This window comes from Vipera ursinii (genome assembly GCF_947247035.1).
Source record: "Vipera ursinii genome assembly, chromosome: 1".
Taxonomy (NCBI): Eukaryota; Metazoa; Chordata; class Lepidosauria; order Squamata; family Viperidae; genus Vipera; species Vipera ursinii.
Window position 1 is genome coordinate 162,088,897 of NC_139512.1, and position 17,157 is coordinate 162,106,053.

Consider the following 17,157-nt stretch of genomic DNA (forward strand, 5'->3'; position numbering starts at 1 on the left):
TGGGAGCGCACTGGACGAAGGGAGCTTGATGCCGGCAGCAGGTGTTCCCTCAGATATCCCAGACCCAAGCCATTTAGGGCTTTATAGGTCATTACCAGCACCTTGAATCTCACCCGGAGGGCAACCGGGAGCCAATGCAACTCGCGGAGGAGAGGTGTTACATGGGAGTATCGGGAAACCCCCATCACAACTCGCGCGGCCGCATTCTGCACCAGCTGAAGCCTTCGAGTGGTCCTCAAGGGCAGCCCCATGTAGAGAGCGTTGCAGTAGTCTAAACGGGAGGTCATGAGCGCGTGAGTGACTGTGCGTAGGGCATCTCGGTCCAGATAGGGTCGCAACTGGTGCACCAGGCGAACCTGGGCAAAAGCCCCCTTGGTCACGGCTCCTGTATGGTCTTCAAAATTGAGTCGTGAATGCAGGAGGACGCCCAAGTTGCGAGCCCTATCAACGGGGGGTAACACCTCACCCCCCCATCGTTAGAGGTAGAATGGTCTGGTTAGCCCGAGATGCCGATATGCACAGCCACTCAGTCTTGGCGAGATTGAGACGAAGCCTGTTTCTCCCCATCCAGACCTGGACCGCCTCCAGGCAACGGGACATCACGGGCCTGATCTGGCCCCCGGGCCTTGTGTTTGACATGTCTGATCTAAACAAACAGTCTCTTATCAAATCTTGATACTGAGGCTCTCAATAGAATACATAGTTTTTCCACTTTATTCTAACAAAAAAATGGTGAGAAAGGTTTTATGTGAAAGCAATTGGCCAAAGATGGTCCAATCCTTAAGCCAATTAGATATTTGTCCAGGGACTCCCCAGCTTTAGCCTTATTCTAATCATTGTAGTGGATGAGGATGGGCAACATGTTCTGTATTTGGCCATGGAGTAACTCTCTAGCTAACAAAATGTTACTTTAAGAGGCAGGGCTGAAGTATGTTTAGCAATTTGGGTGCTTTGTAAGGATGAGTTTGGCAGTGTGTAAACCTGACACCTGGCCTATATACTGATGCCGATCCTTAGGGTTTTTATTTTTTAATTCCACAACTGCATTGCCAATATTTAAGTAATTTCCTGTCAAATTTCAGCAGCCCAATCTAAGAGTCATATGGGGCTGCAAAGAACTTGGGTCAACTGGCTGCCCTATTGTTACATGACGCTACACAAGTAGATCTAATTGCCTCAGCATGGTTTTTTTCAAAGACTTTCCCCACTTGGTCTCCAATTATGTGTAAATACATGACATTCAAAGTATGTGAATATGCATGCAGAGATTAAGAAGGGAAATTTTGTGAAGTAGGTGGGCCAAGTCTTCTGGACACCTTTGAGGTTTTAGGGACTTTTGAAACTGCCTCTTTGAAATATTTTACATAGCCCTATGAAATTAAGAGGCACTGGTGGATTTTGCTTCCTCTGAACAATTTCCCAAGTGCAGTTATTTTTACTTTAATGTTCAAAATGGCCTAGCTTCATCTACAATGCTGGAAGGCTTGTATTAGCAGCTAAGCATGTAACTCCTATCAAGTAAATGAGGATCAGGAAACAGTTTAAGAAGTTAGAAAGGACAGCCTTCTTAATCTAGATCAATCTCTAGATCAATTTTATCAAGCATGTTAGTTGGGAAATTCTGGGAGCTGAAGCCCAACAATCTTAAAAGTTGGTGAGATTGAGAAACACTGGATGATACCCTACTGATGAAATAGCTTTCTGCACACCAATAAAACCTGCTATGAGGTGCTGAAATATTCTGGAACAAATTGTGAGCAAGATTACAATTTAAAGAGGAAGTCCTTATTGTTTATGAAAAACTATGATTGTAGTATATGAACTTGGCTTTTATCTAGTGTGATATTCTTTCTAAATATAACATACTAAAATACTAAAGTAACTAGTTACTTTAGTATGTTACTACTTTATGTAAATGATGATTTAATGGTACTTCATATGCTTTTATATGATTGATTAATTAGCATGTTAGCCTATTTCTGAGGGACGCAGTGGCTCAGTGGGTTAGGACGCTGAGCTTGTCGATCAGAAGGTCGGCAGTTTGCCGGGTCGAATCCCGAGTGCCGCATAACAGAGTGAGTGCCTGTTACTCGTCCCAGCTTCTACCAACCCAGCAATTCGAAAGCACATAAAAATGCAAGTAGAAAAATAGGGACCACTACGATGGGAAGGCAACAGCGTTCCGTGCGCCTTTGGCGTCTAGTCATACCGGCCACATGACCACAGAGACGTCCTCGGACAAGCGCTGGCTCTTTGGCTTTGAAACGGAGATAAGCACCGGCCCTTAGAGTTGGAAACGACTAGCACGCATGTGCGGGGGAACCTTTACCCTATTTCTATGAAGTATATTTGTATATCAATTATAATTGTAAGACATAATGGTAAGTTAACCCAACATCATTATTACTTTTGGCTATTAAAAGTGAATTGAAAAAAATGAAGGAGATACTTGATTTTCAGCTATAAGTACACTACAAGAAATTAATTGTATAGAACAGTGGAAAGATAATGATGTAACATTATTAAAATACCATTTGATATACAGTTGAATCAGGTGGCATTTGGGTTAGAAATACCTCAAAAGGGTAGATTTTATATGCAAGGCATAAAATGTCCTTATTCAGAGGCTCGTTTGATATTTAAACTCTATTTGTGTATTTTAATTAAGTATTCTACTATACATCTTGTAGAAATTAGCCTTTAAAAATAAATTGGCTACTAAAGTATTAATCTCAGGGTTTTCTAGATACAAAATACATACTTTGGACTTTATAACAGCCTGAGATATAATTTTAAAAATCTTTTGATTATTATATATTTTGGGGTTTTTTTATTTACTAAATCACTGCAATCAACTCCCTTTTATGAAGCTTCTGGGAAATTATCTCAAAAGCACATTTCTCTCCTCCCTGCAGATAGACATTTACTAATTTACTCTTTTAGCACCTTTTCACATTTAAATCAATTTACCAATTTATTTATTGGACCACTTAAGTATTTTGACTTTGGTACAGGCTGTGACCCTGTACCTTTTAACACTTCATTCCACCCATATCATGCCCTGTTCTGCCAGTTACAGATAAATCCTTTGCTCAGACTTTTTCTATTCTATTTATTCCCTTTAAAGAGTTATTTAAATAAAACCATAAAAAGTTTTGGTCTGGCTTAGTCTCCAAAATCTAATATATAATGGACGTTACTTAAAATGTCAACCAACGGTTTTTAAAGCATACAATATGCTATTGTAGTTTTTCAAATTTATCACTGCTATCACTTGGAAAGCATAGGGGAAATTATTATTAACAAGGCATTATTTCTAGCATGCTTACACACTTTGACTCTTGGACTTTCTCTGCAATATTTGTACATTGTTTAGTTGTATATGTAAGTTTGTGCACAAAGTATTTTACACACCTTTAACATTTTAAATAATTTTTCCTGTACTATATAATAATCTACATCACGGGTGTCAAACTTGATTGGGTCACGTGATATATTGTGACATATCACGACATATTTGCCTGTGCAGAAAACGGGGTGCCCGTGATGCATCCAGCCCATGGGCTGCCAATTTGACACCCCTGGTCTACATACAAGAACATGGACATCAGCAAGAACCTACAGAGATCAATCCTGAAGAGAAAAGCATCCAATTGTTCCCCATTTTCAGGAATTTAAGGGGCAATGCTCAGAAGCATTGTTTCCTTGTGGTGAGATCAACCCTTTACAAGGGTCTCCCAACTGTTAGATTAGTTAGGTTAGTTGGAGTTTGAAAGCCTCCCCAAATTTTCTCTACTGTGCAACCATATTCAATAGATCTGCCTATATCATAACCACCTTCTGGAAGATGTTGAAGACTGAGCTCTTGCCAAAGACATTTGGTTGTGACACTTAACAGAATTTAACAGAGTAATGGAATGTGAAGGGACCTTGCAGGTCTTCTAGCCCAACCCCCTGCTCAAGCAGGAGACTATACCAGGGGTGTCAAACTGCCGGCCCACGGGCCAGATGTGTCATGCTGAAAACGTGCCCACCCGTTCCGGCAATGGGGAAAAAGTCATGATATGTCGTGACACGTCACGTGACGTGGTGACTTTGACACCACTGATCTATTCCATCCTTCCGAGGTAGGTAAAATGAGGACCCAGATTGTTGGGGGCAATTAAGCTGACTTTGTAATAATGCCGCTTGGGGTGTGTGTGAAAGCCCTAATAAGCAGGCATATACATAGAATGAAGGCTACTGCTAAGCTTGTAAGCCGCCCTGAGTCTTCGGAGAAGGGCGGGATATAAATGGAATTAAAATTTAAAAAAAATACCATTTCAGACAAATGACTGTCCAATCTCTTCTTAAAAGCCTCCAGTGATGGAATACCCGTAACTTCTGAAGGCAAGCCTTTCCACTGGGTAACCACTTCTACCCATTTAATTTACTGCTGTTCAACAGTATCATCAAAAAGGAACTTGGTAACAAGAAAATTTTTAAAGGGGAAAAAGGTATTAGCATGTGAGAGTAATAATCAAATAATAATAATAATAATAATAATAATAATCAAATAATAATAATTAATATAATATAATATAATATAATAATAAGATAATATAATAATTAATCATAATTAATAATTAATCAAATAATAATCAAAATAATTAAGAGAGTAATAATAGTATTGTGGTTTGTGTTTGTTGATTAAACCATTTCTTTGAAAGCAAGAAGCTGAACTTTTCAGGACAACACACAGAAGATATTGTGCTACCTTGAATTCCGTTAACACCCAATGTCCTGATAACATCTGATATTCCCAGTTTGTTCTTCACATCACTGGATCTACTTCATTAGGATTTCAAATTGTAAAGAGCTGGCTATGTGTTTGTAACTCTCCTTAGGATTACCACTTGGAAAATGGAGAGAACAGAGAATGGGGCTGAGGCTGTGATCCCTATCCTCAATTAATATTCATAATTTCACAAATTCCAAACTGCTTAGGAAGTTTAGGAGAAGGAGTGGCAGAACCTGGGATGGAGTCAAAAGAGGAATCAGCCTAGAGTCTCTATATAAGCAGACCAAGTCCAACCTCTCTTGAATTCCATTCACCCTTATCCAGCACCAAGATAGTGCTACTGTTAGTTGAGTAGATTCCTGTGCATAAGCATGATTACTAAACACTTTAATGAGAACTTCATGTATGCAACTGATCTTTTGCACATGACAGGAGGGCTTTAACTGAAGTATTTCCAAAACTTTATTTGAAGGTCACTAAGAGTGCTTGAGGAGAAAACTCTGGTGGGAGAAGGGAATCATGGAATATACAAATTATTTATTTACTCACTAATTATACATCTTGCTTTTCCACTATAAACTGCTTGAAGAAACTAGCAACCAGCACAAAATGATTATTTAAAGGCAAATGTTGATTAAAAAAAAATAAACAGCCCTTATTTCCTGAAACCTATTTTAATATATTGAAGAGAGAAAAAAAACCTCAAGTAATGAAAGCCTATTTAAATAACAGGCTTTTGAAATGTGTCAGAAGGGAGATCAAAGGCAGACAGAACCTGACCTATTCTAGCAAGGAGTTCTGTATTGTTGTTTTTTTACTGATGGTGGGCAGGAAAGAACTCTCAAGGACCTTGAAAATCTAGGCAAGCTAATAGAGGAGAACAGAGGACCGATTCCCAAATCATGCAGCACTTTGCAAATCACAGCTAACATTTTGTATGGTGCCCAGAAATATATACATTTCCCAAACACCTGTTATAATGGGGAATTTATATTCTCCAATAATCACTTCAGTCAGTAGTGTGCTGCAGCATATATAAAGTTTTAAATTTATGGAAATGTACATCAAAAGAACATAATATTTCTTAGATGCTTATTTACATAAATGTAACCCTTTTCCCACTAACATAGTTAGGCAGCCGCATTCCTGGCCACGGTACCTTTTCTAATGGTTTCCGAGAGTCAATCTTTTGTCTAAAAAATAGGGCAAAATGATTTAAATATAATTCATAAATAATCTTGTATACTGAAATCTACAATTATTTTAACAGTATGGTTTGCATTATTGTGTGTTTACCACAGAGTAATCTTAGCAGAAATAGTTTTAAGCGAGTCACAGCTGCAGGATTTCAATTTTCATCTCCTCTGCAGGCTTCCCTGATTATCAGAGTCAAGAGCTGAACAGACTCTGACATGACTCCACCCATTTACTTATGACATTTGTTCCACACGGCAATCAATACTTGCTGCCTGGCTCTTAAATAGATCTTTAGAAATCTCTTCAGTCCATATCAGTCTCTTATCCTGAGTTCTTTAGATTCATCCTCAGCTGGGAATTTTGCCAGCCAGACGCAAGGTGATTCTGGCTTGCTCAACACTTACAGGGAGATGCTATCTATCATCATTTCTAGCCCTTTTCTGATGCAATGCTCTTTGCTCTTTGTCTTTCTTGAAATCCGAGTAGCCGTTAAATTATCCATTAATCTTCTCTTTCAGATTTGCAGTGAATTTTTCCCTTCTTTGTTTTACCTACAGGTTTTATGGCCATTTTTCCAAACACGTTTTCCAGATTTTCAGTTCATTTCCTTAAATTCTATTTTGACTCTCTCTTTTTACCTTTCAGTCTCTCTGAGATTGCACTGTTCAACCAATTCTGTTTTGAAAGGACATCAGTGATCCAGCTTCCAGTTCTTCCTTTAAATCTGTGAAAAACCACCTCTTCACCCCGTTCATTTCTTTTCTAAAATGTTATGCACGTTCTCAAGTCATACCATTTTAACTCCTGTGTGATAATTTCTTCATCATTTATCAATCTGAAGGCTGAATCAAATTTTATCAGGAAAGAAATCTGTGATGAGATCGAAGGGTTTGGGGATAGTTGTTTTTCGCTTCCTTCTCCCCATTCCTTAAATACATATTTATTTCACTGCAGGCTGTTCAAATCTGCAAATGGAAAAAAAATTGCCTTCTGCTACTAACTTCTTCCTGTGCCGTACCCAGTGCCATTTAACACAGCAGCAGAAAATGGAGAGTCCATTTTAGAATATTTCTCTCGTATCACTGAATTCCAGCGAGGGTTGTCTTAAGGAATTTTCCCCATCTTCAGCACTGGGACAATAAGAAAGTGTTCATAGATTACATACGTGGTTAGGTCTCTTGTTTTTACCTTGCCATGCTTTACTGCCTGAAGAGGAACCCTAAAAGACAAGGAAGTATTCCAGATATTTCAACCATCTTCATAGATACCTCCTGAAGAATAGAGAGGAGGAAGGGACATGATTTGACATCTGGTAGGCCTAACTGGTGTGCTTGATTACCCCTAGTAAGACAGCAAGGGGAACTTGGGGTGGTGTAATAGTTACAATTTTGGAGTAGAAGCAGAGGGACTACCCTCAACCGTGGAAGCTCAGTGGGGGACTTTGGGCCAGCTGCTCTCTTTCAGGCTAACCTATGTCAAAGAGTTGCTGTTATGGGGAGAAACAGGAACTTTTACCTAAGCAAAAGGGGCTGAAACATTTTTTTAAGTCCAGAACAAAAAAGATATTACATGTTATATACATCTCTGATTCACTGGAGTATAAGGAAGAAGAAGAGATAAGCACAATCAGACTTGCAAGATTCTATTATAGCTAATCTCAATAAAATTTAGTTTCAGGCTTCCTGTGGAGTTGATTTGCTGGTCTGGTTTACCTGATGGAAATGATACCAGATTAAAACAAACCATCTGAATCAGATTAATTGTAAAAGTGAACTCTCTTCATTTGATCTATTGAAGCCCCTTCTTTCTCCAAAGAGCTATCACATAACGGGTCCGTTAGACAACTACCATTTCAAGGTTTTTTGCCCTGAGGCTGACTCTCTTCCCCTTCCTTTCCGACTGGAATGTAACACACAAGCAAAGCTGACTACATATGAATCTGGAATGCAAATAAACCAATAGAAAGCCTTATTTTTGCACAGGACAATAGAATTGTTGAATCTGGAATGCAAATAAACCAATAGAAAGCCTTATCTTTGCACAGGACAATAGAATGGTTGAATCTACAAAAATAATCCCAGATATAAAAAATATGGTCGCATCCCTTTCTAGAATAAATAATTCTCCAAAATGTATCATTGCCAGTTGCCACTGGTAATGATAATACTTATAACTTTTATTGTGTACATACACTCTGCAAAAGAACAGGTGTGTGACTGTCATATCTATTTGCATATTTAAAATATCTGATGAATAAGCACAGGTGCTATAGAATTGACCTATTTACCAATACTAAAGCCTGAATAAGTGATTGGTTGACTCATGGTACCTAATCATAATTTGGGCAGGGCAATGTCCTCTCAGGGCCACCAACTGGATCCCTCAAATATCACACTGAGTGCTTCTGACTCGAGAGTACAGTAGTGCAGTCACAATTCACGCCTGTATGTGGCTTTTTCAATGCAGTCAACATCACCCTAGTGCAGTACATTCCAATCCAGAACACAATAGATGTAGTCCATGGGACAAATCTGTAAAGTCGCGTGCTTCACAGAGAGGCGAACACAGAGCTGGGGTAACGATGAGTTTATTCAGAACAGAACGAACTGGGGAAACAGGGAAGCCTGGCGTCTATTTGTACCTGCCCAGGTGGATGGCATCCAATCAGTTCAAACCTGGGCTTCCTGCTAGTGCAGGTGACAATGGGTGTAGATCCTGGCTCCCTGCCAGGCTGACCATGCCTGGGGCTGTCAACAGCTTAACTCATTAGGCTTATCCTGTGTGAGCAGTTATCGCCTGGAGCTGTCCAACCCCTCTGCTGATCTGCACCATCAGCCTCCTGCTGTGCTGTCCTTTGTGTATGCTGGGAGGCATACACTGCAAAATCGCTCCATCCTTTGCCTATTGAGATGAAATCAGGTGTAGTGCAATCAGGAGGTTGGATGGTAAAGGGTCATTTCTCCCAGCCAGTCTCGTAATCTCCTGGAAATTTCCTCTTTTGACTCTTAAGTTAGGGCCAAGTAATATTTTTTTTCTAAATGTGAGATGCATTTTTAAAAAAAAGACCATGAAAGGCCAGAGAAGATATAGAGTAGAAACTATGATACCAACACATCTTTCAGTGCAGAATTTTTCAGCCAGTTTTTAATGTTTGGGAGTGAGCTGAGAAGGGTTTAATGTATCTTGTTTTTCTTCTTGTTTCACAAAATAAAAAGTGGAAACTAGGATGTTTATGTATTTGGGTGTGAGCCAGTGGTGGGATTCAGCCAGTTCGCACCACTTCGGCAGAACCGGTAGCTAATTTTTTGTTGCCCAGGCCCAGAACGTACTTCCGGAAGCGGCATCCACACAGAGAACCGGTTGTTCACCTATTTGAATCCCACCACTGGTATGAGCCCTTTGCAGATTGAAATTACATACAGGTAATCCTCATTTAGTATCAGTGACCATTTGCAGTTACAACAGTGATGAAAAAATAATTTAGTAACCGATGTGCATGTTTACTACCTTCACAGCGTCTCTCTCTCTCTCTCTCAGCCATCCATTTGTCATCGCGGTCAGCTAGTATGGTATCACCTTGTTCTGTACATCACCCCATTTTTTCCTCCCTCACTTTGTAGAGCAGAGAGATTGCTTAAACAAGCTACTCTTCCCCAGGTGCTTTTCTCTGCAGTGCAGTGCCTCTAAAAATTTCAAACCATAAGTTACAAGCTCAGATCCGTGACCTTAATTAGTTGATTAGAACCCTCCAGTCCCCTGACACGGCTGCTTGACACTGACAAGACCCTAACCAGTTTCACACTAAAGTCCTTCCTTTCCTTCCTAAGCAGCTGGGGGCTTGCAGCCATCAGTGTCTTAAGGAAAAGAGCTGGTGTCAGTGCTATTCCTTTTCCTCTGTATTCCCCAGTACGTGCTGTTTACTCAATAATAATAATAATAATAATAATAATAATAATAATAATAATAATAATAATAACAACAACAACAACAACAACAACAATAACAATTTTATTTATATACCGCCCTTCTCCCGAAGGACTCAGGGCGGTGAACAGGGCAAGAATAAAAAAATACAAAGTTACAAAAGTTAAAAAAGAATTAAATAAATGCCCATTAAAAACAGTAAATACAAATATTAAAATAACAATAAAAAACCCCACCAATCCCCCATCAGGCCAGGCCGGCTTGTTCAAATAAGAATGTCTTTAGATCGCGACGGAAGGAGCGAAGATCGGGCGCCATCCGGAGCTCAACCGGTAACCGATTCCATAGCTCCGGGGCACCCACAGAGAAGGATCTCCACCTGGGGGCCACCAATCGACATTCTCTGATCGGTGGCACCCTGAGGAGTCCCTCTCTGTGGGAACGTACAGGGCGAAGGGAAGTTGATGCCGGCAGCAGGTGTTCCCTAAGGTACTCCGGACCCCTGCCATGTAGGGCCTTAAACACCATTACTAGCACCTTGAATCTCACCCGGAAGACAACTGGCAACCAATGCAGCTCACGGAGCAGAGGTGTGACATGGGAGTATCGGGAGACTCCCAACACAACTCTCGCGGCTGCATTCTATACCAGTTGGAGCCTCCAGGTGGTCCTCAAGGGCAGCCCCATGTAGAGAGCGTTGCAGTAGTCTAGACGAGAGGCCACGAGCGCGTGGGGTTTTTACTATCATTTTATTGGGGTTTTATTAATGTACTTTGTTTTTTATGGGCATGTATTTAATTACTTTTTAATTTTTGTAGCTTTGTGTTTTATTCTTGCCCTGTACACCGCCCTGAGTCCTTCGGGAGAAGGGCGGTATAGAAATATTAATAAATTAAATTAAATTAAATAAGTCATCCCGGCTTAGATAGGGCCGCAACTGGCGCACCAGGCAAACCTGGGCGAAAGCCCCCCTAGTCACAGCCACTATGTGATCTTCCAAAGTGAGCCGTGAATCTAGGAGGACTCCCAAGTTGCGAGCCCTAATGGTTTCCTCTCAAATGAATGTAAATACAAACATTTATTTCCTTCTTGCTAATAATCCCAGCACCGGGGTGAACATTCCAAAAGGCAGAAGAGTGGATAAAAGGAGCTATAAGATCTGCCCTTTTACCTTGTGAGCCAAGCTTCGGAAATCTTTCCTGCCATTTGGACTCACCTGGCTCTTTTGGATTGTATCCTTCTGACACCGTAAAGGAAAGGAAAGCTGAAGCTAATGACCAAGTTGCCAGAACCGACTGCAGTCACTAAACGAGAATTACCCATACAAGCAAGGATAGGTGCATGCAGGTCTCAGGTTCTAGTCTGTGATGAGCAAAACAAAATACATTTTTGGAATAGCAGCATTTTTTTCCCCCTGAAGAGCACAGCCTGCATGGAAAGTAAGAGAAAATGGGCATATTTTGCACATTCTTTCGCTTCTATCGTTTGAGCGAGAACATTTCATCTCTTCAGTTTTGTAATTTGCATGGTAAGAAAATCAGCATCATCAGGACACCCTGTTATTTGATCATCCTCATTCATCCAGATGGAGATACTCTACATTTCATTTCTATTTTGCTTCTGTTATGTTACTAATTATGTTTGGGATTTTTTTTAAAAAAAACATCCTTTAGAAATAGTTTCACGTAAGTTCTATAGTATCTTTCAGTGGGAAAAAGTGGAGTGTTTTCGTATACTCTTTTGGTATTCTTAATGGGATAATAGAAAGCATTTTTCAAGTTCTGCCTATGGTGACCTTTGTCGATCCACCCATGGTGATCCCTTGACTCCTTCTATTGTGACCTTGGCTGCTTCCCACCAGCAGGAGACACCACTGGTATCACTACTTCCTGCAGGACATCTGTTTAAAATCTTCAAAAGGCAGCTGATATATTGCAACTTAGGATCCGGCAACACAGGGCCCATAGACACTCTATCCATTACATTTATAAAAAAAAAAAATGTTATATACCTTGAGAAAACTTGTGATCTCACACGTCACTTACTCCTTTTAAAAAAGATATGCTTGCAACGCCACTCAAAATTGCACTCAGGCATGGCTGGCTCAGGAATTCTGGGAGTTGAAGTCCACGAGTCATAAAAGAGCCAAGGTTGCCTACCCCTGCGACTAAGGGAATAACGGCTTCTCCCTCCTATCTTTACTCCCCAACGCTTCTTGGCTCACCAAACTGTATACAATAGTTCCCTTCCCAAACCTTTGCTTTTCGCAAAAGAATAGCTGGAGCAAGTTAAGACAACTTATTTAACCATTGGAGGGGGCGTTTCCATACGTCATCTGTTATTTGGTTTTGGATGACATCAAAAGGTGCTAACCAGTGGCCAAGCAGGAAATGAACTATTGGGATCGATGCTGTTTGATGGAAGTCAATTCCTGGGAACCTTTATTTAAGAGCTGCATGAGACAATGTAAAAATTGAGAGAGACATCCTCTGCCTGGGTGATTAGGAAGAAAAGGGAGCCCGTTTCTTTAACCTTTGTAATCAGCATTCACAGAAACTTCAGGATTTCTTGTGCGGTGTTTGTGAAGGGAGCAGCCCATCTGGGATTCCAAAAAGGGTGCACCGCTTTCCGGATCAAGCTGCTGGAGACCTGTCCACCAAGGCAAAACGATTTCCTTACATTTCAAGCTGCTGCTGTCAGCTGTCACTGGCCCAACTGCTTATCTTCTCACCCGGACAGGAGCACAATGCTTGGCTTCTGACCTGGGTATTTCTTCCCCATCAGGAGATTGCTACCAGCACGTAACAATGCAGTGAGAAAAAGATGAGGGGTTTTTTTCCCCCCATACTTTCTTTTCTTTAAACGAAACCCTTCAATTTCTACCTTGGTGTTTCAATTCCTACCTTCAGTTGGACTTAGATGAAATAAATAAATAAATAAATAGAAAAGTGACAAAGGGGTCTTGGATTAGACAATTTACAAATCAGCTCAAACGCGCTGGCTTGTGTTCTTTCAGATGAACTGGCAGAAAGTGGTGGCAGCGACTGGCGGGTTTTATTGAAGTTCCTCTCTCGATCCCATCCATACTCGTTAGTTTTCCCACCCTTGCAAAGCCCTTCCCAGTTTCGGCTGTCTCCTGCTCTTTAACACATTCACCTCACCTGTGGGGCTATGTGGTTAAGGAGGAAGTACAAAAATCCTAATCCCTAACAAAAATGGGTTTGTAAACTGTGGCCAAAGTGGGCTACTCTGTACTTGTTTCACCAGGATCTACATTCTCAAATTTGGGTTTATATGCATTAAAAGATGCATAAATTCAAATATGTGTGTGCGAATTTGAAGGCTTGGCAATTGCAATTCATACTCTGTATCTTTCTAAAAGCCAGAAAACAGCAGAATTTAATGACACAAGGCTGGACATTTTTTATAATTTGGTGGGGGTGGGTGGGTGGGTGGGTAGGTTAGGAGTGGAGATGGAGATGGAAGCACTTTCTCCCCTGTTCTTATTACTTTCCTTCTTTTGTAAAATATAATAAAATGAAACAAAAGAGCACTGACAAAACTTTTCTAATTTAAACTGATAACGTATAAAAAACGTATTATCTGTCCCATCTACACTGGCAAATAGGATCAAATGTCTCTGGCAACTTCAAGAGAGGTATATCCAGAACTGCTGGTTTTGCTGCCATCCTGTATTAGTACCTTACAAGGTGGAGCAGCCTAACAGTGTAGGCGACTTCTAACAGATAAACATTCTAGCCCATAAAAAAAGGGGGGAAAAATGGCAGGAAGCACAGCATCACAGGGAAGGGCAATATGTCCGAGCTAAATTATCTCTAACAGTCATATCTGTTTTATGTAGCTCCTTCTTTGCAACTGCATGGGAAGGGGGAAGAGGAAAAGAAAAAAAAAAGCTGAATTCTGCATAAGCACTAAATGCCCTGCTGCTATTATCATTAATGTTCTATGTTGTGTGTTCTAGACCATTTATTACCACTGAAAAATAAATTGGTATGGAGAGAGAAAGAGACCCAGGGCCTGAGGTATCTGTGGAGCATGAAGCTTCAACTTGGGTTTCTTAACCATGTGTAAATGGGATTTACAGTGTCTCCATGCATCATTGGTATAGTGGCTGTACTGGAAATTAAAACTCAGTTTTATATTCTAGGGAGCATCTCTCCCAGTGTGTGACTATGACATCAAGTTTTCTGTTTACCCCTTAGGGTAGTGTGGCATTAGACGATGCCGTAATAATAAAAAAGGGGAATAATAGCTATACAGCATGAACAGAGAGGGGAAAGACATTTAGATGAATCTCTGTTTGCTAGTAAAATTCTGCTTGTATAAAGTTGAATCCTTAACTATTATGTCCAACCTTCTCATCCAGAAAGAATGTGTTGAGCATTCTTTATCTCCATGGATAATTCTATTCTCTCTCCAGAGCTAAAAACGCTACTTCAAGTAGCATAAAACTTCTGGCTGAAGAAGCATTCTTTGTCTTATTTCATCACATTCTAACTTCTTCCCCCACTTAACTTCTTTTTAATTTATCAGCACTGTAATACTTACATAAAATAATTAAAAATCTTTATTATGAGACATTTAGTAGATTGCAGTTACTTGACTTGAAGCAACACATTGTAAAATTTGCTATATGATTACTACAGGGCTAAGGGATAAAATCAGTCCCTCAATCTGCTGAAAATCAAAATATTATAAATAATTACAGTATTATCTTATGTCCTCATGATTCTTTTCCAACATCAAATACCTGAGATGAAATAGATGGCTCCTGAATGGGCCAGAGTTTAGTAATGTCCTCAGTTATAACCCTGCACAAGATTAATTTGGTATCCAGCTTGATCCTATCAATAGAATTTTATCAGAAGCATCAAAATAATTTTTAATTATTTTTCCATACTTTTTTGTCTTTAATACATTTTGTTTTGTCGTAGGTTTTGATTGTCCTCTATAAATGCCTTATATGACCTAGAATCTAATTATCTGGGGGATCATCTGGTCCCATAGTGTCTATCCCACCTGAACAATCAGATAGAATCTTCTTGCTTTAAGTCCCATCAACTAAACAATGCAATCTAACAAGATCCAAGAAGCAGACCTTCTCTGTTAGTTATTGATTTCTGAATCAGCTTCTTCCCCAGAAACTTGCTACCTGCCTTCAAAGAGCTGTAAAAACACAACTTTTCCATCAAGCCTTTGGTTAGGATGAGTGGCGAGTATGGTAGATGATTTTCTTCATGATTCCTTTTTATATCATGTTTTTAATTTTGTGAACCTGCTCAGGGTCATATTTGGAGTTGGGTAAGCTTAGAAATGGGATGGACGAATAAACATGCAAATAAATCAATCCAACTTCTTTCCTCTAATCTTGAGTAATATGAGGTCTATTTGGAATTATTCTAAGTGCAGCTGAAGAAGTATATTAATCCAGAATTCCATTAAAACGTATTGCAACATTCTTTCGGGAAAAAATCAGTACCAATGAAATAAAAATGTATAAACTCAATTTTAAAAATTACTAGCATCCGTATTAACCTGTACTGGTATGTTTTAATAAAATGGACAATTAAAATGCAAGTCAGTTCAAAACCTGTCTTAAAAAGCACAACAGGAAAGACTGCTGCATAAGGGACTTGCACAGAGGAATCCGAGATAAGAACTAAGAAAGAAGTCATAATCATCATATTGGTCAAAAATATGGAAGTGTCTCCTTCTGAAGGTCAATAGTTTTCTGTAGTGTCCTAAGTGCTTCTTGTCTGACTAGCACATGCTCACCAAATTTTAGCAGTACGGACCTTACTCCACTAACATACTGTTGAGTTTTGTCAATAGGAACAAACTTGACCAAACAAGGTTGGGAGAAGTCGGTTCGGTTTCCATGTGCTACACACGTGTGTAGTTCACTGGAACCCCAACCTCCCTGTCTTGCCCTCCTCCTGCCACTATTCAAAGCCCACTGGACTGCTTCTTCAGGAAAGTGGAGAAATGTGTCATTTCTACTCCTGAGGATGAGCCTATGCTCATGAGTCATAAAAGAGCCGAGATTGCCTACCCCTGGCCTATGCCATCATTGCCAGGTTTGACCTTGATGCTGCCACCCATGTAAGGCAAGAACTGCACTGCACATGTGTGTGTGTGTGGAAGAGCCTCTCAGAATGTAACCCATCTGTAAGCAGAACTGTCTGTAACTCTGAAATGAAGCACTTGCTTAAAAATGAAAATACTTTGCACTGTTTGTGTTGTAGTAGACGTTTTGTCTTTTTAGAAAATAAAAAAAAATGTTAATATTAACGATAACAACAACAACAATTATCTTCTTCATAACAAATAAACAAGGGATGAAAATGCAAAATGCTGCCATGGTTCTTGCAGCTTATGAACCAAAACCAATAGATTAAGAGCATGAGCGTACAGACAAAGGAAGGCTTTCAGTGAAGAGCAGAGGAAGACAATTCATTTCATATCTGATTTGTTTTCTTTATTGACAAGACTGCGCTGATTTTGCCCTGATATATATTTACTCATTTCATTGCATAGATTCCTCCATTACAAGTACCTTTGCTGCTTTATCAAGTGTAGTTTATGCCTCCGGAGAGGAAAATGAAATGCATGGGGTCTGTGAGATGGAAAAAGCTGCAAAAATTGTTACATCATCTCCATCTCCTCCCTCCTCCGTTTGCTGAGAGGCAAAACCCCCCAGGGTCTTCTTTTAACTCTGCACCAGCAATATGCACAATTACCTGATAGAGAGGCATGCAGATACTATCAATCCATTCCAGCTGTAATCGAGGCAGTTCATCTTTCCTGTTCCGATCAAATATAGCCTGAGCAGAGAAGAGGAATGTGTCATGCTTTATTACTCTAGAGTATTTTACAGAAGCTGCTTCATCCAATACTTTGGATCGAGGATCAAATTGTTATAAACGGGACACTTTGAAAACCATAATCAATCTTTACACGCATTTTCCTGTCTTTTGTCTAGAATGAAAAATAAACTATTATTCTCTGGCCCTGTTTAGGGAATATAGAGGTTTCATTTATTTGACTGCTTTACAATGCAATTCCTTAGTATCAAACAAATACAATCCATTGTTGGCATTTACGTTGCATGAGAAAATAAAAATAAATAAATAAATATTTAAAGCGTTATTTTTACTATTCGTTTTGGAGAAGAGCAATGCAATTCTTCCTGCTTCCGCTTTGAAGTAATTTCCATTGTGTTCAGTTTCACACAC

The 17,157-nt window shown here is 39.8% G+C and overlaps 1 protein-coding gene across 1 annotated transcript in view; it reads right to left on the reverse strand.

Moving 5' to 3' along the window:
- PDE11A (phosphodiesterase 11A) overlaps positions 1 to 17,157 on the reverse strand; it is a gene marked incomplete at both ends in the record, with an annotated part of 180,091 nt that overhangs the window by 1,056 nt on the left and 161,878 nt on the right. Inside the window, one exon of the mRNA XM_083368229.1 lies at positions 16,663 to 16,746. Within this exon, the coding sequence (XP_083224355.1) occupies positions 16,663 to 16,746 (84 nt within the window). The remainder of the gene's footprint in view (positions 1 to 16,662; positions 16,747 to 17,157) is intronic.